The sequence below is a fragment of the Pelodiscus sinensis genome, chromosome 32 (genome assembly GCF_052426305.1).
Source record: "Pelodiscus sinensis isolate ZL-2025 chromosome 32, ASM5242630v1, whole genome shotgun sequence".
Lineage (NCBI taxonomy): Eukaryota > Metazoa > Chordata > Testudines > Trionychidae > Pelodiscus > Pelodiscus sinensis.
The window spans coordinates 11,135,087-11,156,863 of record NC_143083.1 but is presented as its reverse complement, the minus strand read 5'-3'; the positions used below and the strand labels follow the sequence as shown (position 1 = coordinate 11,156,863).

The window sequence follows — 21,777 nt, the reverse complement described above, 5'->3', positions numbered from 1 at the left end:
GGGAACACACTATCCACACTGGGAAGCTGTTCTGCTTGACCTACACTGGCACAGTTAACGGGGTACCACTTCTGTGTTTACACAATGCCTCCAGAAAGCTGTGCTCTGCTCTTGTTGCATTTCACCCTTATGATGAATAGCAATCTCCGTGCAACAAGTAAAACAGCCTTGCTGGCTGAGATCCATGTGGCAGTGAAGTTGAGTGCCCCAGGAGTCGGGCTTTCCAATTACAAGGCTCCTCTGTCCCAACCACTCTCTTTCTACAATTAACACTTGTAGCCTCACATCTCCTCCTCTGTTGCAGTTTAGCTCCTACCCAACCAGGCGTTTAGAGCCCAGACATCTACATTAAAAGAGAAACCCTGACCCAGTCTCAGCTTTCTGATCGCTACAATGAGAAATCCACTTCTTGCCAATCACATACAAGATCTGCATCTCAATAATGATTAATTAGTGATTATTCAGTGTCCAGCGCTTTTCGGGCAGATGGATCTCTCAGTGCATTTTACAAACCAAGGACTTGACTCTGCAGCGAGACTCCCAGGCAGGGCGGGAGAAGAGGGGATAGTTGTTATTAGGGCCCCACACTGAGTGGGCAAAACATCTGACTGGGGCGGAATTGAAGGTGGTGGAGCCCCAGTGAACATGATGCACCACGACCCCCAATTTCTCCTGACGGGCCTGCCCATATGGACAGATCTCATTGCTTGCCCATGGTTCCACCCGTACTGACCACTGCAGAAACAAGGCCTATGGTTTTCAAAGTTTTTTCTGGTGATGCAACTGAAAAAAATTGTTGATGCCCGAGACCCAGTGGAGCTGGAGATACGGGCTTTGGGGTGCAGGAGGGCATTTAGGGCAGGAACAGAGGGTTGGGGTGAAAGGGTGAGGGCTGTGGGATGGGGCTGGAGATGAAGGGTTCACATTGTAGGAGGTCTCTGGGCGGGGGTAGGAGGTTGGAGTGCAGGGCTGTTGATGCAGGCTATGAGATGGAGCTGTGGATGAGGGATTTAGGGTGCAGGAGACTCTGGTTTTGGGGGGGTTCAGGAATGGGTCCAGGAATTGGGGCACAGGCTTCCCTCCCATGGCTTCTGGTCAGCAGGGGTGCAAAGGAAGGCATCCTGCCTGTCTTGGCACCATGGACCACGCTGTGCCCCGGAAGCAGCCAGCAACAGATCCAGCTCCGAGGCAGAGGCATGCAAGCAGCCAGACGTGGCTCTCACCTGCCAGGGATGTCCCTACACAACCCCCCCCCCCCATGGGGATGTATACCCCCCCTGAATTTCCCCCAACCCCCTCCAGTTTTGTGAACTATGGTGCCATACAGCCCATCATCACCCTCACGGTCTCACCCCTCATCGGCCCTGACACCCGCCCTTGTAAATTCAACCCCCCCCCCCATTTCAATTCCTGGGGAGGCTACTGCTCAGGCACTGACCCTCCCCAGACCCCATAGGCTGGTTTCAGGACAATGGGAGTCTGGAGCCGGTGCTCAGGGCAAGGGCAGCGTGGGGAGCCCCGTGACCCTGCTGCTGGCCACTTCCAGGGCGCAGCACAGTGTCAGAACTGGCAGGGATTGGCCAAGGGTTTTTCAAAGTGTGGGTTGACACCCAGCCTTCACTGGCCACCAGGCTCCTGGGTGCTGACCCAGACGACCCAGTGCCTTGTATTTTGTCACGACCTGGACTTTGAAAAACCAATGGCCGACTGGAACGACTTCATCCCTAAGCCCTAACTGACAAGCAGTGGCCTCCGAAGCAGGACATAACACCTGTCTAACAGCACCACAGAGCAACGCAACACAATATTGGAGGACAGGGAATGAAGACCAATACATCAGCCAAGGACAATGCCAGAGGGGATTTAGGGAGGCAGGAAGCAATTGCTCTGGAACTGAGCCAGGACACTAGTTACCGAGAGTGCCTCAGAATCTTTACTGCTCCCAAGTGGCCAAGACTTCAGGTTAGAGCGTATCCCCGAAACAGCACCATCACCCCCAAAAGTGATTGGCATATTGGGAGATCATGACTGCAGGAGAAAGAAATAGAGGCCTACTAAAGCCCCGTCCCTCCTTGAACCTGGGTGCTTTGGAGGAGGGTTCTACGCAATTACCCGTGGTTCTCAACTCGTTTCAGTCCACGGACCACCAGGCCAATCAAAAAAATGTTCGTGGACCACCTCCTTTTTGAAAAAGAGCAGACAACGAACATTTTGGTTTGAAATTTATTTCTTACTAACAGATTTTTGGTGCCTGCCCATGCCGTGTTCCTGTGGACCACCAAAAAAGTCACCAGGGACCACCAGTGGTCCAGGGACCACCAGTTAAGAACCACAGAATTAGACCCAGCCCTGCTTCCTTTGAGAGCTGATGAGATCGCAAGGAAAAGGCCTAAAGGTGCCATCTAATTAATGCAAGCAATTAAGACACAAAGGCATTATAGCCAGGGCTTTCTGAAGGTGGCCAAAACACCCATAGCTCAGCAGCACTTGTAGTGCAAGCCCCCTCCGCATCCCCAGTCACCAGGATGTTTCTCGGCTAGACCCTTTATGCTGGAAGCAACACGTCACCATGACAACACCCTCCCGGTCACACTCTTCCTGGTGCTGCAGTCAGCTCAAGTGCAAAGAGGGGCATTTGTGACGGACATGTCCCTGCATGCCCGCAAGCTACATGTCTCCTGCAGCCACGCTGGGGAAGCAGCTGATGGTTTTTACTCGTGGTGAACATGTCAGTGAGTTTGAGGGAAAGAACAGATAGCCCAGGATGAGCTGACCAGCCTCAGCAGCCTCCGGACGGGAGAACCAAAACCACGCTCTGAAGCGCTCCTAGTTGCTGTTCGCTGGAAAAAGGCAACAAAGGGAATCAGCTGATGATTAGTTGTTCTGTTCATTCCCTCAAACTCCTGGCACTGGCCAACATTGGAAGACAGGATGCTGGGCTAGATGGACCTTTGGACTGACCCAATATGGCTGATCTTTGGCCTTCAGTTTGTCATTTTTCAGGCACGATGACCAAGAGCTGGATTCAAGGAGGACAAAACCTTCAAGGGAAACTTCCAACTTCCACTTTTCCTTCTGCAATCAGGTGGCTAGAGGGGAAAAGTACCTGGATTAAACTGCACCTGGAGAAGGATGTCCTCCCCTTTGTGCAAACATGGCTCCTAAATTTTATCCACACCGTGTGGAAATTTTGCATGAATCTTTCACCATTGTTTACTAAGGGACTTGAACAGCTGTTGGCTCTACGTCACCAGCCAGAGGTTAGAATCATAGAGCTGGAAGAGATCTCAGGAGGTCATCAAGTCCAGCCCCCTACCCAAGGCAAGACCAATCCCAACTAAATCAACCCAGCCAGGACTTTGTCAAGCCGAGACTTAAAAACCTCTAGGGATGGAGATTCCACCACCTCCTTAGGTAATCCATCCCAGTGCTTCACCACCCTCCTAGTAAAATAGTTTTTCCTAATATCCAACCTAGACTTCCCCCACTGTAACTTGAGACCATTGCTCCTTATTCTGCCATCCGTCACTACTGTGAACAGCCTCTCTCCATCCTCTTTGGAACCTCCCTTCAGGACGTTGAAAGCTGCTGTCAAATCCCCCCTCACTCTTCTCTTCTGCAGACTAAACAAACCCAAATCCCTCAGCCTCTCCTCATAGGTCATGTGCTCCAGCCCCCTCATCATTTTGGCTGCCCTCCGCTGGACCCTCTCCAATGTGTCCACATCCTTTCTGTAATGGGGGGGGGACCCAGAACTGGACGCAACACTCCAGATGTGGCCTCACCAGTGCCGAATAAAGGGGAATAATCACTGCTCTAGATCTGCTGGAAATGCTCCTCCTAATGCATCCTAATATGCCATTTGCCTTCTTGGCTACAAGGCCATACTGTCGACTCATATGCAGCTTCTCATCCACTGTAATCCACAGGTCCTTTTCTTTTCTGCTGAACTGCTACTTAGCCAGTCGGTCCCCAGCTCGCTGTAACCGTGCTTGGGATTCTTCCGTCCCAAGTGCAAGATTCTGCACTTGTCCTTGTTGGACCTCATCAGATTTCTTTTGGCCCAATCCTCCAATTTGTCTAGGTCACTCTGGTCCCTATCCCTGCCCTCCAGCATATCTACCTCTCCCCCTAGCTTAGTGTCATCTGCAAACTTGCTGAGGGTGCCATCCATCCCCTCATCCAGGTCTTTAATAATGTTGTTGAACAAAACCGTTCCTAGAACAGATCCTTGGGGCACTCTGCTAGAAACCGACCGCCAACCTGACATCGAGCCATTGATCACTACCCGTTGGGCCTGACAGTCTAGCCAGCTTTCTATCCATCTTACAGTCCATTTAATCCATACTTCCTTAACTTGCTGGCAAGAATATTGTGGGAGACCGTATCAAAAGCCTTGCTAAAGTCAAAGTATATCACATCCACTGACTTTCCCATATCCACAGAGCCAGTTACCTCATCATAGAAGCTAATCAGATTGGTCAGGCACGACTTGTCCTTCATGAATCCATGTTGACTATGCCTGATCACTTTCCCCTCTTCCAAGTGCTTCAAAATGGATTCCTTGAGGATCCCCTCCATGATTTTTCCGGGAACGGAGGTAAGGCTGACCGGTCTGTAGTTCCCTGGATTGTCCTTCTTCCCTTTTTTAAAGATGGGCACTACATTTGCCTTTTTCCAATCATCCGAGATCTCTCCCAATCTCCACGAGTTTTAAAAGATAATGGCCAAAGGCTCTGCAATGACATTTGCCAACTCCCTCAGTACCCTCGGATGCATTAAATCCGGACCCATGGATTTGTGTATGTTTAGCTTTTCTAAATAGTTCCTAACTTGTTCTTTCCCCACTAAGAGCTGTCCATCTTCATCCCATACTGTGTTGCCCAGTGCATTTGTCTGGGAGCTGACCTTGTCCGTGAAGACAGAGGCAAAGAAAGCATTGAGTACTTCAGCTTTTCCCACATCATCTGTCACTAGGTTATCTCCCTCATCCAGTAAGGGCCCCGCACTCTCTCTGATCACCCTCTTATTGCTAACATGCCTGTAGTTTCTTTCTTATTACCCTTCACATCCCTTTCTAGCTGCAATTCCAATTGCGCTTTCGCCTTCTTGATAACTCCCCTGCATTCTCGAGCAATGTATTTATAATCCTCCCTAGTCATCTGTCCAAGTTTCCACTTCTTGTAAGCTTCCTTTTTGTGTTTAAGCTCACCAAGGATTTCCCCGGTAAGCCAATCTGGTCGCCTACCATATTTGCTTTTCTTATTGCGCATCGGGATGGTTTCTTCCTGTGCCTTCAATAAGGCTTCTTTAAAATACTGCCAGCTCTCCTGAACTCCTTTCCCCTTCATGTAAGCATCCCAGGGAATCCTGCCCATCAGTTCGAACTAGGGATGCAAATGTAGGCGACCGAAATTGCTAATGAAGCGGGGATTTAAATATCCCGTGCTTCATTAGCATGATCTCACTGTTGCGTTACTCCGATCAACAGCTGTTTCGAAAGTGAAAGTGCACGCCGAGACGCGTTAGTTCGAACCAAACCCCTTGGTTCGAACTAACGTTACTCCTCATTTTTTGAAACTGAAACCGCAGTCTAGTCCTGAGGTTTACAGGATCTTTCGAAAAAGGCTTCTATTTTCGAAAGAACCGTGTCTAGACTGCGGTTTTAATTTTGAAATAGCGCTTTTTCGAAAGAGCGCCATGACGCGATTATGCAAATGAAGCGCGGGAAAGTCAAATCCCAGCTTCATTTGCAATTTCGAAGTGTCTAATTTCCATCCCTCTGTCGAAAGAGAGATGTAGTCTAGACACACCCTTTGTGAGGTTTAACCACCATATACTGGGAGCCATCCACACTGCGTTCCGAGGCAACTGTGCTAACACCTGTGGCACTGAGCCGGCTTTGGCAAGCTTTTCAGACTGTCCCTAGTATAGATGCATTTAGAGCCTGTCCGTCAGCAGCCGAAGCAAACCCTCACTAAACACTAGGGCTGTGTCTAGACTGCATCCTTTTTCTGTAAAAGGGATGCAAATTAGACACATCACAATTGCAAATGAAGCGGGGATTTAAATCCCCCCTGCTTCATTTGCATAAAAATGGCTGCCGCTTTTTTCCAGCTCAGAGCTTTGCCGGAAAAAAGCGCCAGTCTAGACGCGGATCTTTCGGAAAATAAAGCCTTTTCCGAAAGATCCCTTATTCCTCTTAAAATAAGGAAAAAAGCGGCAGCCATTTTTATGCTAATGAAGCAGGGGGGATTTAAATCCCCACTTCATTTGCAATTGCGATATGTCTAATTTGCATCCTTTTTACGAAAAAGGGATGCAGTCTAGACACAACCTCAGGATGCAAGTGACTAGTCAAGTTATTGACTACCCAATAAGCATAGGACATAACTAGTTGCTTTCCCCCGCTTGCTACCTCTATCAGAGAGAGGCAGCAAGGGGAGGGAGCAGGAGCCGGAGCTGGGGGGAGCCAGCTTAAAAGCCAGTTCCCCCCAGCTCCGTCTCCACAGGGGAGACAGAGGCTAGCAGGGGAATCAGCTGTCCCAGGGTCGCGCCCAGTCCCAGATGCTGCGCTTCTGCTTTTTAAATGTATTAAGAGCTGTCAAGCTGATTCCCAATTCATGCCGTCCCCCCAGCTACGCCTCCGCCTTTTAAATGTATTAAGGCCACCAGGCTCTTAATACATTTAAAAGGCAGAGCAGCAGCTGGGTTAGCTCCAGGGGCCAGGAGCCAACCCCACTGCTGCTCTGCAGCTTCCCTCCTTATCGACTAATCGAGTAGGCGACAGAAATTCCATCGACTACTCGCTTAGCTGATTAAACACAATTGAGCATCCCTACTAAACACTTCTCCTGAAAGCGAGTGGTGATTCTATTGTCATGCCCAGAAAGTTTCTTTTGTGTATGCAAAATAAATGTCCTTCCAGAAACTGTGAATCTCATTATCACAGCGGAGGGCAGCGGAAAAAAAAAAAAAAAAAAGATTTGTAGGCTTGCTGCTTTCCCACGGCCAGAGAAGACCAGATGGATTCCATGCCTCGGCCATTCATGCCCTTCAAAGCGCAGCTTGGACGACTCCTGCTATTTTTATGATTAAACTGTTGGCGGGCTGGCAGGATCATTTTGTTTCTAGACCTCTCTCCTGCCCTCGCTCTGCCCTGTACTGCTGCTTCTGGACACAGTATCACATATTTTGTGGTACTGGAGAATTCTCTCATACCTGTATATTCCTCGAGAAACTTCTCTCGAGGAATATACAGGTATGAGAGAATTCTCCAGTACCACAAAATATGTGATACTGTGTCCAGAAGCAGCAGTACCGGGCAGAGCGAGGGCAGGAGAGAGGTCTAGAAACAAAAACTGGAAAGTCCCCAACAGGGAAAAGCAGAAAGGAGTGATATAATCCACTCATGTTTTAATTCCTCACCTGGCTTCATTAGGAGGGGAGGTGCTAAGTGATCACAAAGTGTAAATTGCTTTTGTTCTCACCTTTTCAGAAACTATACAACCGCTGCCTAAAAAGCAGAGTCTACAGCTTTTTAAACTGCAATTGTCAAACCAAAACATAGCAGCAAACAGGGCATGTGTCTGGAAAGTGAGAACAAGAGCAACCAAGTGTCAGAGGTTCTGAATCATTGTAGGCACAAAGGCCGTGTCAGGCACTACAGCTGCCACGGTAATTACATTTCCATGCACCTACACTTTGCTCCCCATGTTGGCAGTGCACCTTGACACTCTGGGGCACTGGAGAACAGCTTCTGACAGCAGCCGTCTACAAGCAACATGGTGTCTACACTCGCACTGCATCACCCCGACGGCATCGACGTTGACGCTACAGCTCTAGTGGAGGGGACGTTCTCAAGTCAGCGTAGCAGGTGAGTTATATCGGCAGGAGAGACCTTTTAGTGTAGACCTGGGCTACTCAACTTTGGAAGCTCTGGGGGCCACAATCAGAGCCAGCTCGAGCCAGTCCTGCGCCCCGGGCAGCAAGCGCGTGACGCATGCGCGGCTCCGCCCCTGGAAGCATGGCGCATGCGCAGCCCCGTCCCCCAGTGCACTGTGCACCTTACAGCTGCAATCGGGTGAGCAGCGCCTGATGGCAGCTCTACGGGGTGCGGCGCAGCCAGGCGCACGGCGCCCCTTGCAGCTGCCATCAGGTGCCCCCCATAGGCTGGCGCCCCGGGCAGCTGCCCAACTAGCCCCCCCCCTTAATCCAGCCCTGGCCACAATGATACTCACAGCACATGCCAAGGGCCGCAACTTAAGTGTGGTTGCAGATACATGCAAATATATATGCAAATACATGCAAATAGCTTCTTTCACACTGACGGGCATGAATACTAAGATTAAGGCAGGACTACACAACACACAGGCCCCATTTAAGTCAGTTCTGCGGATATGAATCAAATGCAATATTTACCCGATTTCCATCCATACGACAGCACTTTGAATGAGCAATGACAGTCCAGGAATTTAATTACTAAAACGCATCTCAACAGAAGCCCATTCTATTGACTCCTTTTTTATTTTAGCTCCCTCCCGCCGGTGCAGCAGCAAGGTTTACAGAACCTGGTCTCTGCTGCCTCCAGATCTGACCACAATCTAAGCATGCCTAGGAAGCTGCCCCTCTCCTTCCCAGCCTGGTACTCAGTCAGAAAAGTGCTCTAGGAGCCTGCCAAGGAAAAAGGAAGCTGCTTGAGCCCCAAGCCTGCAGGCACCGAGTGCTTAAGGGCAGGAGCGGCCCTACACTAGCTGCCAGCAACTGGCGCCCTAAGCGAGCCAGGCAATCGGCACCCCCACCTCCAAACCCCTCAACAATATTGCACCACCATTTGGCGCCTCGACCGCCTAGTTCGCCTATATGGACGGGCCGCCCCTGCTTAGGGGCTCCCTTCCTGCTACTGGCCATTCCTGGCTTCTCTGCTCTTTTTGCTAATCTGAACACAGAGGACTTTGGATCCCAGAGGATGGGGGCTACAGGGCAGGGCAGGGCAGCCCATGGCTAGTAGCTTGGTCTCAGGCAAAGCCATTCCTTGGGTCTAGCAAATCGGGGAGCCCGCTCTGGGTCCCACAGGCCGATGCAATTGTCGGGCGCGGTCAGTCCCAGAAGACGTAAGGATGGGAACTATGGGTGTGGGAGCTGCTGCAGCCCTCTCACCCTGGGATCCCAGATGCCAGCGCCCCACGCCCAGGGCTCTGAAGCCAGATCCATCCTGCTGGCCCAGCCATCAATGCAGAGCAGAGCCCCCCTCCCCCCCCCCCAAGCTGGCAGGGGCTGATCTGTCCTCCGCCCCGCACCCCGAGGGCTGGTCCAAGTGCCAGGTTTCCCCGAGCTGGCCATGCTGACATGATGGAATGCTGGATTCAGAGCACATGACAGGATTTAGGAAATGAATGGAGCTCCCCACTGTGTTGCTTGGAGGAGTTGAGCCAGGGCGGCTGGCACCCTTGGAGTCCAGGGGTCCAGCGCTTGAGGAAGCTCTGTCCGCACTCGGCTCCATCCTACACTCTCCCCCTCTCCCCCTGGCAGCAGCAAGACCTGCTGTACCCAGAGCTGCCTGGCCAGCACAGGGCTGCAAGGACTCATGCTGCTTTCCAATTCAGGTCCCTCGGCTCAGCAGTGACTGGGGCTAGTACCTCCAGGGGACCCGTAAATACCATCCGCTCTCCGTTCACCGCCAGGCTCTGCCTCCACAGACAGTGGAGCCCCAGGCTCTGCCTCCACAGACAGTGGAGCCCGGGTACAAAGCGGGGCCAGGCCCGGCCTTCCCACACAAAGCTCTGGGCTTAATTCCTCCCAAGTGCCCAGTGCCCAGACTGAACCAAGTACAGCCCCGGGCTGGAGGTGCAAACAGGGCCCTTTTGCCCCAGGCCGGCGGCTTTGCAGCTTTGCAGCGTGGCAGGGGCCGGCAGTGCTAAGCTGCTCTTGTCGATCCACAACGCTGGGTCAGATGGGCTCCGCAGTGCGAGCCCTGCACATGCTGGGCCGTGCCTCCTGCCTGGAGAAACCCAAGTGCACACGCAGGAGTAATGCAAACCCGGGGGAGGGGTCAGCGATGCCAGCTGTGTTCAGAGGAGGGTGCTAGAGACACGGTGCCCAGAAAGCCTGGGAGGGGCAGAAGAGGACCTGGAGTGGGATGCTGTGTTCACTTCTCAGCTCAGCCACCGAGTCCACCTCTGTGTCTTGGTTTCCATCAGTCAGATGCGGACACTGCACACGCCCGGGTCTTGTCTGCTCACACTGCCAGCTCCCTGGGGCAGCACCTTTCCCACTCGGTGGACGCAGCACCCAGCCCAACCGCCCTTCCCCCGATCACAGAGCCCCTTCACTTGTAACCACCACCAAGGCGCCACACTTGTAACCACCACCAAGGCGGATTTGAACCTGGGACCTCGGGAGCTGACTCTCGGAGCCTCTACCCTCTGAGCTAAAAGCCAGCTGCCTCCCAGCCCATGCTGTAGAGCTCTCTTGATCTTAACTGTTGCAGGGGTCTAGGTGCCACTTGCATTGCTCAGTAACCACAGGAGGTGTGTGGGTTACACAAACACCCAGTCCCACAGCCCCTCCCCTGATCCTGGCTGAGGCCGGTGCTCCCACACCAATGGCTCTGTCTCCCCGATTCTGGTCCGGGCCTGTACAAGCTCTTTGTGATCCCAGCTGGAAAGGTTTGGGCTGAGGGGAGGGCGGGAAGGACAAAGGCTGGAGCATGATGAGGGTGATGGAGGGACACCACTGCCAAAGGGCAGGAAAATGACCTCCCTGGTTTGGGAGGGTTCGGGGCTGAGTGTGGCTGGAGCATGACACATTCCCGACTCCATGGAGCCCTCGCCAGGTCAAACTGATGGAGCCGCCGCCATAGATAGGACTAACCCCCGGCAGCACATGGCTACTGGGAAGGGAACTTGACTCTGCAAAACCCCTGTTGCAACCCGGGAGCAAGCCCAACTGTCCAACAGGCGCTTGGCCTGACACCACGGGGGTCCTTGCAGCCCACCCGTGTGGCCACCGACTGAGCAGCTCACAGGGCGCCAGCGTCCTCTGGCCCAGCTGCAGAAATCCAGCAGCTGGAAAACAGCCCGAGTCCTTGGTGCCTCCTTCCTGCTGCCCGTGGAGGAAGACATCATATCCCGTCAGCCAGGGCAGCTGCGCCCCGCCGCTCTGGAATACCCAAGTCACGTTCCGCCCTCTCCACGCCAGGCCGTGTCTTGCTGCCCATCTGTGCCCACGGAACTGGGGTACGGGGAAGCCGGCACATCGACACGGACAGGAGCTGCCTCACCTCTTCCCGCACCCTGCTCCCCAGTCCCTGCCACCAGAAATTCCCAGCCCGAAACCTCATCCCCTCTGCTGCTGGGCATGCTTTGGGAGGAGCCCCCCAGAGAGCCGTGGGAACAGAGACACCAGGGTGCATCTCCCTGCTGTAGCAAAATGCAGGACAATGTAGCACTTTAAAGACTAACAAGATGGTTTATTAGATGATGAGCTTTCTGGGCCAGACCCACTTCCTCAGATCAAATAGTGGAAGAAAGTAGTCACAACCATATATACCAAAGGATACAATTAAAAAAATGAACAAATATGAAAAGGACAAATCACATTGCAGAACAGAAGGGGGATGCGGGGGGGTGGGAAGGGGGAGGAAGGAAGGTAAGTGTCTGTGAATTGCTGATATTAAAGGTAGGGAGAGTGGGATGTTTGTGAGTTAATGGTATTACAGGTGATAATTGGGGAAACTGTCTTGGTAATGGGTGAGAAAGTTCAAAGTCTTGTTAAGTCCTTGTTGGCAAGTGTCGAATTTTAACATAAATGACAGTTCAGAGGATTCCCTTTCAAGTGCAGATGTAAAAGGTCTTTGTAGCAGAATGCAGGTGGCTAAGTCATTTAGAGAGTGTCCTTTCTGGTTAAAGTGGCAAGAAACTGTCACACTCATGCCTGGCTGGCTAATAGCAGTCGGGATCCACCCTGGTCTCTCTCCAGCTCTCAGCCATGCAGCCGGTAGGCGCCTGGAACTGGCTCTCTTTGGCTCAGGCCGGGCTCACCACTGGAGTCCAGCAGGAATGCACCATTTCAGATTATCCGCCTGCTCAGATGGGGGCAGGGACCGATGGGAATTAACCGGCCAGAGAAAAGCCCTCCCATTCCCCCATTTACACTCTCCCCATTGGAAACAGAGACAAGAGGAGGTAAACTGTTAGCTCATAATGCAGACACAGCACCAGCCTGATGCGCACAGCTGAGTCCCCCTCTCCCGTACCCAGTTTGATCCACAGGGCCAGCCCTTTGCCAGCCTGACCCACACAGACAGACCCCCGCAGCCTGGCAGGCTCCGATCTCATAGCCAAAAGCCAGCCCTTCACAGAGACGCCCCCCCCCCAGCCTGGTGAGCTCCTGCACAGCCAGGAGCCAGGCCCCACCCCCCCAACCTGGCCTGAACCACACAGTCGTAAGCCAGCCCTGCACAGAGATACCCCTCTCCCCCCACCCCAGCCTGGTGGGAGCCAACCGGCACAGTCCAGGGCACTCGGGACCCCAGCTCCGCCCATAGAGTTGGGCAAGTGCCTCTGAGACTGGGGTGCTCAGAGCAGGGGGAGTCACTGACAAGCGAGGACGGCTGGAGAAGGCAGTGGTGCAGCCCTCCTCCCCCGCCAGAGGGGCACAGAGGGGGCCGGTCCCGTTTCATCACAGTAGACACAAGGGCACCGGACACCAGCAAGGGTAGCGCCCAGTCCAGGCGGGGGCTCCTCGTACCCAAGCCCTGTGGTGCCCCGGTTTGCCAGGCAGTGCTAGGACACCCCTGCAGTTCTACACATGGTCTGGCAGGGGGCGCACAAGCCACACGCTGGATCCTTTCCAGCTGCCTTGCCCAGCTGTTGGGGGGCAGTTCGATTGCGTGGCAACAGGGGGGGGGGGGTGCAGCAGGGCACTGGGCCCTGCACTCACCCACCCAGGCGATCCCAGATACAAGCAGCCTCAGCCAGATATTTGGGGGCCATGGGATGGGGGGATGCTCTCCCCTTGCGTGGCTGGAGCATCCCTCCCCCCCAGAGACAAGGATGCTGCGTAGCACCACACAGCCCAGGGCGGCACTGAGACGTGCCTGGCCCAGGCATATTCAGCGCTACCGCAGGACCCTCTCTTGCTGCCCTGCCCAGGAGGTCGCTACCGCTACTGATCTGCACCCCGTGCAAAGGGCAAGGCCGCCGCCCCCCAAGGGCTCCCTTGCAGAACAGCGACCAGAGGGCTTACAGCCTGCTGCCTGCCCCGGGGCCCCCCAGGGTGCCTCCTTTCTCTGTCCTCCCGGACACCCGCAGTGGGAGCAGCTGGGCTGAGCTTCTGCTCTCCGGGACCGCTCTGTCCCAGCCCCGGCTGCGCTGGGTGGCGGTGGGGGACCGCAGGGTCTTACCTCCAGGGATGCAGGGTTAGTAACGGGCTGCAGGGGCTGCAGGGGCTGAGCAGAGTCGGGCTCTGGCTACTTGGAGACAAACTGCAAAGCAAAGAGGCACCAGACCCGTGTGAATTCGAGCGCCCGCCCTCTCTGGAGTCTCCTGCGCCCTGTTGCTAGCTGGCCGCAGACCCTCCAGTGGGGGGCTACGATGTCTGGAGAGTCAGGATTGAGGGGCGTCTGCGGGGGGGGCTATGAGGAGGCTGGGGGGTGAGGAACCCCAGCACAGCCCGGTATCAGCAGGGAGCCCAGAACCGGCATGGCAGGGGACTGTGGGCAGGGAGTGAGGGCCACAGGCACTGGGGGTGCAAGACGGGATGGGGGGGCACAGGCAGAGTTGGGGGGCGGGGAGCCCGGGGCTGCGGATGGAGAATAAGAGGCACCGTCCGAGATGGGGGGCGGGAGTGCGGGGCACAGCAAAGGAGGCGCGTGGGGGGGAGGGGGAGGGACACCGGAGAGGGGACCCCCCCGCCCGCCAGACTTCAGCCAGGCCCCAGCGCCCCCGCGGACCCTGCGCCCTCCCGGCTGCAGACGGCCTCGCAGCGCAGCCCCGCCGCCCCGCACCCTGCGCGCCCCGCACTCACTCCAAGGTCAGCGACGGGATTTTCAGCCGGTCCCTCCGCGATTTCATGGCTGGGGGCGGCCGCCCCGCCCCGCCCGGCTCCCAGCAGCGCGCCGCGGCCAGCACCCGGCGCCAGGCAGCGCGAGCGATCTGGGCACCGGCCGCCCCCGCCCGTCACTCAGGCGCTGCGGCTCCTGCAAGGGGCAGGGACGATGCGCTCTGCGGGGCTGGCTCCGTGCCCCCTCTCCGCCCCCGGCGCGCCTGGGCGGGGGGACGGGGACGCAGGGCCGGGACCCTCCTCCCACCGCCAAGAGCTCTCCATGCGCGCCCCTAGCGCCCTGGCCACATGCAGGGCCACGAGTCTGCAGCAACTTGGGCTACCAGGGGTCTTGATCCCCCCCCCCCCATACACACATGCAGAGGTGGCACCAGCTCTCAGCCCTTCACCCGGAGTCTGGGCAACCGTCAGCCCCACAGCAACGGGCCCCGGCCGCCAGCCGAGTTAGGGGGTCACCCACAGGTCCAGACTCAAACCACATCCATGGCATCACCCTCCACCAGGCCCTGGCATCCCCAAGAGGCCCTGGGCACATCGTAAACCTCCCCCAGGCTGTGTGCGCTGCCCGGCCCAGGTACAGTCTTGTGCTGCTGAGAGCGTCCGGCCCAGCCTGAGCTCCACGGAGATCAGCAGGCAGAGGGTTAACGTGTGTGCCTCAGCCACAGCTGGGCACCGCAGGCGCTGGAGAGAGCAGTGGAGCCTGGGAAAGCAACTGTGCTTGGCTTCCAGGCTCCCCTGGATTTCCATCATGGATCAGAAGAAAACAGGAACCAAACCCCCTCCCAGTGCAACGGGCCCGGCCCCGAGGGCTCCCCGCTTCTGGGCAGAAGTCTTGGCACTGCACCGAACTGTTGCCGCAGACACAGGCTCCAGCCCATCCTCGGTTCGACCCCGCCGGCATGACAGTGGGGGGGATCTGTCTCCACTCCCCGGAGCTCCCCTGGTTCTGAGCAAAGTGCCCGGGGCAGGGTGAGTGGGTCATTCCCGTTGGTGTCACACAGTACCGGCGAGAATCCGGCGAGAGACATCGCTGCCAGTGGGCATGGAAAGGCTGCGCTGGAGCCAGCACAGGCCGGAAGGAGACAGTAAAGCATCACCAATCAATTCGAGACACCCGGCCTGGCTCTGACGCAGGGAGAGCCCCAGGGGACCGAGGCATCCGGAACTCCGCACTGCGAGGGCCCAGCCCGGAAGGGGTCTAAGCAAAGCAAAACGAACCCCTTCGAAAGGCGCCCTCTCCCGCCACGCCAGCTGGGCCGCTCGGCACAAGGGAAAGGCCAGAATGGTCTCCCGGGGGAAATCTGCCCCAGAGGGTCTGGGCCGGGTGGAGGTTAAAGCTCACCCTGAAAGGCAGGGCCAGTCCGCGGGTACTTACATGCTTCCTCGGCGGGGCAGGCTCAGCTCCTTCTGCAACCAGAGGGAAGAGAAGAGAGGGGTCAGCATGCCGCTCCCCCCGCCGTGCCATGGCAGCTCCTGCCAGCTCCGTGACGGCCGCCGCCACAGGGCCACCGGGAGCAGGGGTGGTTTCAAGCAGGGAGCGCGTCAGGCGGCACCGTGCACAGCCCGTGCATTGGACCCCACAGCCCAGCACAGCTCTGCTCCTGCCCTTGCCCCCTCTGCTAGCTGGGAGGAGACAAATGGCCACGGCTCAGCCTCCTCCAGCTCCCAACCCATGATGCCACCCCACGTGCGTGAGTGCTAGTGCCAGCTGCTAGTGCCCAGGCCCAGGGACAGGACTCCTGGGTTCTATTTCTCGCGCCAGGCATGGCCCATCCCACCCCCAGGAGGAGACAGTTCTCTCTTTGGGGGCCTTGCTGGCTGAGGTGCCCGACAGTCTTTGAAACCCACGGGCGGAGGAGGCTGAGGGTCCCCATGGAGGGGTCCGTGCCTCGACTGGGGGAGCCAGCCGCTGCCTCGTGGGGGAGGCTGAACACGCCGTGCTCCCAGCAGAGTGCCCAAGAAAAGACTGAGCACGCTCCATGCTGGAAAAGGCTCCTGCAGCATCCCACGGCCCCGCTCTCCGGCTGGGCCCCCTCCTGCGTCACAGGGCGGCTGCCTCTCCTCGGGGTCAGACGGCGACCGGCGCCGTGGCCAGCATGTGGCCGGGTGTCTGGGCTGCCCATGGCTGTGTTCCCTCCCAGGCACCCGTCTCCGCTAGTACGTGCTGGAGAGGTTCGCCGACACAGGCGCTGCCCTTAAAGTGACCCTCGTCGTGCTGAACATCCGCCCCCTGCCTCGTGCGCTGCGTCCAGTGGAGACGGCACGTGCAGCGTCAAAACCCCAGAACAGAAACATCTAACGGAGCGCAGAGCCCTGGCGTATCCCCTCTTGCCCAGCAGGTCAGCACGGGGGCACAGATCTTTCCCTGCAAAGATCTCTGACCCCTGCATGCAGGAGGGAGACAGACACAAGTGGGAGGGGAAGTGAACCAGCAGCGGGCAAAGCTGCATTCCAGACCCTGGGGGTGAAAGGCTGCCTATCCCCTGATGTTCTGTGTGGAGGTCTGGCACCTGCCCAGCGTGGGCAGCCAGCAGGCAGCAAGGAAAGTCCTGTTTGCTTTTCCCCTTGTTGGGGGAGATTTTTGCTCGCGCTGTTTGCTAGCATGTGGCAGGGGACGAAGGTCGGTTCTTTGGAGGCCTGCCTGGGAACGTCAGCGGGCTGGGTGTAACTGGATCTGGGTGCGCACGTCCGAAGGCCGAGGGGCGCAGGCGTGGACTCCCCTCAGGGTGCGTGTTGGGGGCCGTGCACGGTGCATGAAATGGGAGATTCTGGGTGTGTCATTGTACACGGGGATGCCGGTGCATGCACTAAAGTCAAGGAACATTCCCCTGCTATGGCTGGCACCTCTTCCACTGCTCTGGCAGCAGCTGGAGGCCAAATACCCTGAATCTCACACCTGCACAGTGTCCCACGCTCTCCAGCCGTGAGCTAACAAATACACCCCTCCAGAGCCACTGCCCCATCACCCAGCTCCTCTGAGCAGCTTAAACACAGACACAAAATTACACAGAGTTTCTGGAACACGGACACATGCTCCCCCAGACACACACCTACACACCCCATCAACAGGACCATTGAAATATGCACATGTGCTCCCGGTGTACAAACACGCCCACGCATAAGCGCAACCCCACCACATAAACCTTTGCCATCCATGCACATGCATGCACGCCCACACACCTCTTTCCTGCACAGCCTGTTTCCCCCCATCACAGATCGGGGAACCCCCCCAGCCATGGTATTGGAGCGCTAAACTTTATGATGCCGTTCTACCTCAAGGTGGCGCTGTGTGTAACACACCTTATTTCATAGTGATAGAGATGCAGCCATGTTAGTCTGGTGTAGCTGAAACAAAAGACAGGACTATGCAGCACTTTAAGGACGAACAAGATGGTTTATTAGGTGATGAGCTTTCGTGGGCCAGACCTGAGGAAGTGAGTCTGGCCCACAAAAGCTCATCACCTAATATGCCATCTTGTTAGTCTTTAAAGTGCAGCATCGTCTGCTTTGTTACACCTTATTTAAGCTACTCTCAGCCACACTGGGCAGAACATGAAAGGCTCTTAAAGCAAATTCTTCTGCTGTGTCTCTCTCCCAGAAAGAAACTCTGTAGCCAGCCCATTTGGAGCAAGGGAGCATGACATGGTGTCAAAAGTAAACTAGGGTCTGGGAACAAAGCGACAATGGTCACAGGATCTCACTAACTTGTCTCTCTCTAGTACCCAAGAAAACCTCAGCTGTGCCAAACATTCAGAAGGGACAGGCTGGAAACAAGATTTTGAATTGCTACTGAGCTACACAAGGAAATGGATGATATTCAGGTACCTTCTTTAACTGATGTTCCGGTGAAGCAAGCAGAGCATAACTTTCAATCTTTACCCTCACTGGTAGCAGTCACTGAGATGTCTAGGAAAGAGTTCTGGCTACATATGGGCTATGTCTACATTGGCATGATTTTCCGGAAATGCTTTCAACGGAAAAGTTTTCCGTTAAAAGCATTTTTGGAAAAGCGCCTCTAGATTGGCAGGACGCTTTTCCGGAAAAGCACTCTTTGCGGAAAAGCGTCCGTGGCCAATCTAGACGCTCTTTTCCGCAAAAAAGCCCCGATCGTCATTTTCGCGATCGGGGCTTTTTTGCGGAAAACAAATCTGAGCTGTCTACACTGGCCCTTTTCTGGAACAGGTTTCCGGAAAAAGACTTTTGCCCAAATGGGAGCAGCATAGTTTTTCCGGAAAAGCACTGATGATTTTACATTAGATCGTCAGTGCTTTTCCAGAAATTCAAGCGGCCAGTGTAGACAGCTGGCAAGTTTTTCCGGAAAAGCGGCTGATTTTCCGGAATAACTTGCCAGTGTAGACACAGCCATGATGTATATTGACAGACATAAAGACAGTCATGAAAATCCTACAGCAATAAGAGCCTTTTCTTGCTCTTCTGAGCTACAGATCAAACCTGTAACCAATCTCTCTCCAAAGTATCCATATAGGAAGAGACAAACCATATTGAAGAGAAAAGCAAAACAAGATTATGGACACTTTTATAACAGATATCATGCAGAGAACTGCCAGGTCTAGAACTGGTGATCAAGTCTGTGCCAAACTGGATAGAGAAAAAGGACGGACAACTCCAGCTGTCACCCAAAAACCTAATTCAGCGCCCCTATGCGATCAACACTGGCAGGAGGGGAGTTGAACAGAAACCATCGGCACCTACAGTTTGTTCCTCTGAAAGAACAATCAACAGAGCAAACACTACGGATGGCGGAGGCAGAAGAGATGACATAAGGATTCCCAACCCACCACAGCCCGCTGTGGCAACCAACGTACAGGCTCGTGGCCAAGCTGCTATGTGTTCTGCTGGTGTAATTAGAAAACCACACAGTTCCGAGGCGCTTAACCACCTGATCCCTGCTGAGCCTCAAAGGCATTGAGCGTCGATAATGTAAACCTGGTAAATGGTAGAAATGTAGAACGGAACGGACGGCGATGCTAAATGATTACACTGTGCGGCTACCAGGTGGCGCTGTGTGTAACACGCCTTATTGGGACTCACCTTAGTGGTCTCCAATCTTTTAGAGCAGGAGATCATAGAATCATAGAATCATAGGACTGGAAGGGACCTCGAGAGGTCATCGAGTCCAGCCCCCCGCCCTCAAGGCAGGACCAAGCTCACTGTTTGACTGTAAGTGCAATCCAAGATCTACCTCAAATATAAATCCCCTAGCCCCGCCTCTCTCCCACCCCTTCTCTGAGGCCTTGCCCCTGCTCACGCCATCCTCCCTCTCTTGCCCATCCTCATTCACTTTCACCAGGCTGGGGCAGAGGCTTGGGGTGAGGCTCTGGTCTTGGAGTAAGGGATTTGGAGTGCGAGAAGGGCTGTGAGCTGAGCGTGGGGCAGGCTGTTGGGGTGCTCCAGGAGGTTCTAGGTGCAAGCTCTGGGAGGGTGTTTGGATGCAGGGGTGCTCGAGACTAGGGCAGGGGCTTGGGGTGCAGGAGGAGGTTCATGCCTGGGGCGGGGTTTCAGGATGTGGGCACCAGCTGGACACTGCTTATCTCAGGTGGCTCAGTGGGGCAAAGGCAGGCTCACCTCTGCCCTGGCCCTGCACCACTCCCAAAAGCAGCCAGCCAACTCCCTCCATCCCAAGTCCCGCTGTGCCCCCTCTCTGCTCTGTGGAGGAAGGATACAGAGTGGGAGGGGGCATCTTGACCTCAGCACCCCTTCCTCTCCCTCCCCTGCCCTGCACCAACGCAGAGGCTCCCGATGGGACAGCTCCAAAGCAAAGGGCAGGAGGTTCCCCATAGGGAGGGGCAGCTCTTGATAGCCTCTTAAACAAACCAGTCCTGATCTACTGATTGGTGAGCGCCGCCTTGGCCCCACCTGGCAGAGCATTAAAGCTTCTTACACTGAACACATCTGGGGCGTGGCACACTCGGAAGGGGCTTGGCAGCCACTCCACATGCAACCTCCCATGTAAAGACACACGCCCCGGCGTTAACAGCTGCACTGCACCATCCAGTCCCCCTCTTCTCTACAGCCGTGCATCCCCCCAGGCTCTTTCCTGTTGCTGCCCTGGAGTCAGCAGGTCCCTGGGGCTTTGCTTGTCATTGAGGGACCACAAGAAATAGGCTTCTCTTTGCCCGGATTAAAGCTGGGATGGCAAGAGACAGGCAGACATTCGCCATGGCAACCACTGATGTCACCGTGCAGCGATGCACCCGGGCATTCTCCGGGGATGGCAGGCACTGCCGTGTGACAGCCGGGGCGGCAGGGACTGTGCACAGAGCCCTGAGCTCTGTCCACCCCCTACAGCCACCCGCTGCACCTGTGTGCGCCAGGCCTCAGCCCTCAATGCTGAGTAACCCACACAGCTGCTGGTGGGGTATGTGTGTGGTTGGGGGTCACAGTCCCTTTCACAGGTAGGGAAGAAGGCACAAGGATGTGAGGGGGAACGACAGCCCCCATTCTGGAGACACACACGACCTGATACCAGTCCCCTGCTCCCTCCACTCCACCACGCTGCCTCCCAAAGGCCAACAACAAGGCAGCAGGGAAATGCAGGCAGAGCGCAAAGGAGGGAGGTGGGGATGCTAGGGTCAAGGCAGGGCACAGCACAGAGGAGTCAGGGAAGTTATGGGGCAGGGAGGGAGAATTTTAATTTTGCAAGATGTGGAGATACCCATTAAAAAAAAAAACAAGTAAGAGTATTTAAGACACAATTACTAGCTGATAGTAATGTTCATCTTTCTGCCACGGAAAATAGCCTCTTGGGAGAAAGCGCACCATGCGGATCATCCGCAAACACCCTGCTGCCTGCAGGAGGGAAGTAGGAGGTGTGGGATTAGGATGCATGGGGCGAGGGGAGGGCGGGAGATAACAGAGGGCATGTCTACACTAGCCCCCCAGTTCGAACGAGGGAGCTAATGAGGGCGACCGAAATTGCAAATGAAGCGCGGGATTTAAATATCCTGCACTTCGTTAGCATGTTCCCGGGCGGTCGCCATTTTTGGAAATTGACTAGCCTGGAATAACTGCGGCGGTGCAATGGGAGTTCGAAGTAAAGCCCTAACTCGAATGAGCTGTTATTCCTCCTGGAATGAGGTTTAACAGCTAATTCGAATGAAGGGCTTGACTTCGAACTCCCGTTTCACTGCCGCGTGTAGACGTGGGCAATTATTCCGGGCTAGTCAATTTCCAGAAATGGCGACCGCCTGGGAACATGCTAATGAAGCGCGGGATATTTAAATCCCGCGCTTCATTTGCAATTTCGGTTGCCCTCATTAGCTTCCCTAGTTCGAACTAGGGGGCTAGTGTAGACATAAGAGGCAAATCCCTTCTCCACTACCCCTCCATGACGCAGATTGTCCCCTCCCTGATTACATTCCACCCTTAATAACTCCTATAGGATGCTCTCTAGCCTGTTTGTTATTGATCAGGTGCAGTCTGATTGGCTTAGAGGACAGGCCTATTGTGTGGACAGGCCAATCAGGGATCATAAAAGGCCTACATTCCGGCAGCAATTTTTCTGAATCGGACGGTCCTCACTGGACAGCCCTCCTGCAAGCTGACAGGCCATCTCAAGGCCAGCCTGGAGCCCTCCGGAGGCTGCGCAGCTGATGCTTGTTCCCCATGCTGCCCCCGGGAGGCCCAGAGTTATGCTCAGGGGCAGATGGCCGGAAACAAGCCCTGGGCAGAGCATGCAAAAGTCAGCAAGTT

At 55.3% G+C, this 21,777-nt stretch overlaps 1 protein-coding gene across 3 annotated transcripts in view; it reads right to left on the bottom strand.

The window, feature by feature from the left end:
* The window catches only part of MAST3 (microtubule associated serine/threonine kinase 3), an 87,128-nt gene that overhangs the window by 57,656 nt on the left and 7,695 nt on the right, over positions 1-21,777 (bottom strand). The window contains exons 1-2 of one of the 3 annotated variants that reach the window (XM_075902927.2): positions 14,029-14,252; positions 13,406-13,486 (exon numbers count right to left, since the gene is read on the bottom strand). In XM_075902927.2, coding sequence (XP_075759042.2) covers positions 13,406-13,486; positions 14,029-14,075 — 128 coding nt within the window. In that variant the 5' untranslated portion in view covers positions 14,076-14,252. Of the gene's footprint in view, positions 1-13,405; positions 13,487-14,028; positions 14,253-15,439; positions 15,472-21,777 lie in introns of those variants that run through there. The other 2 variants (XM_075902929.2, XM_075902930.2) reach the window with 2 other exon arrangements.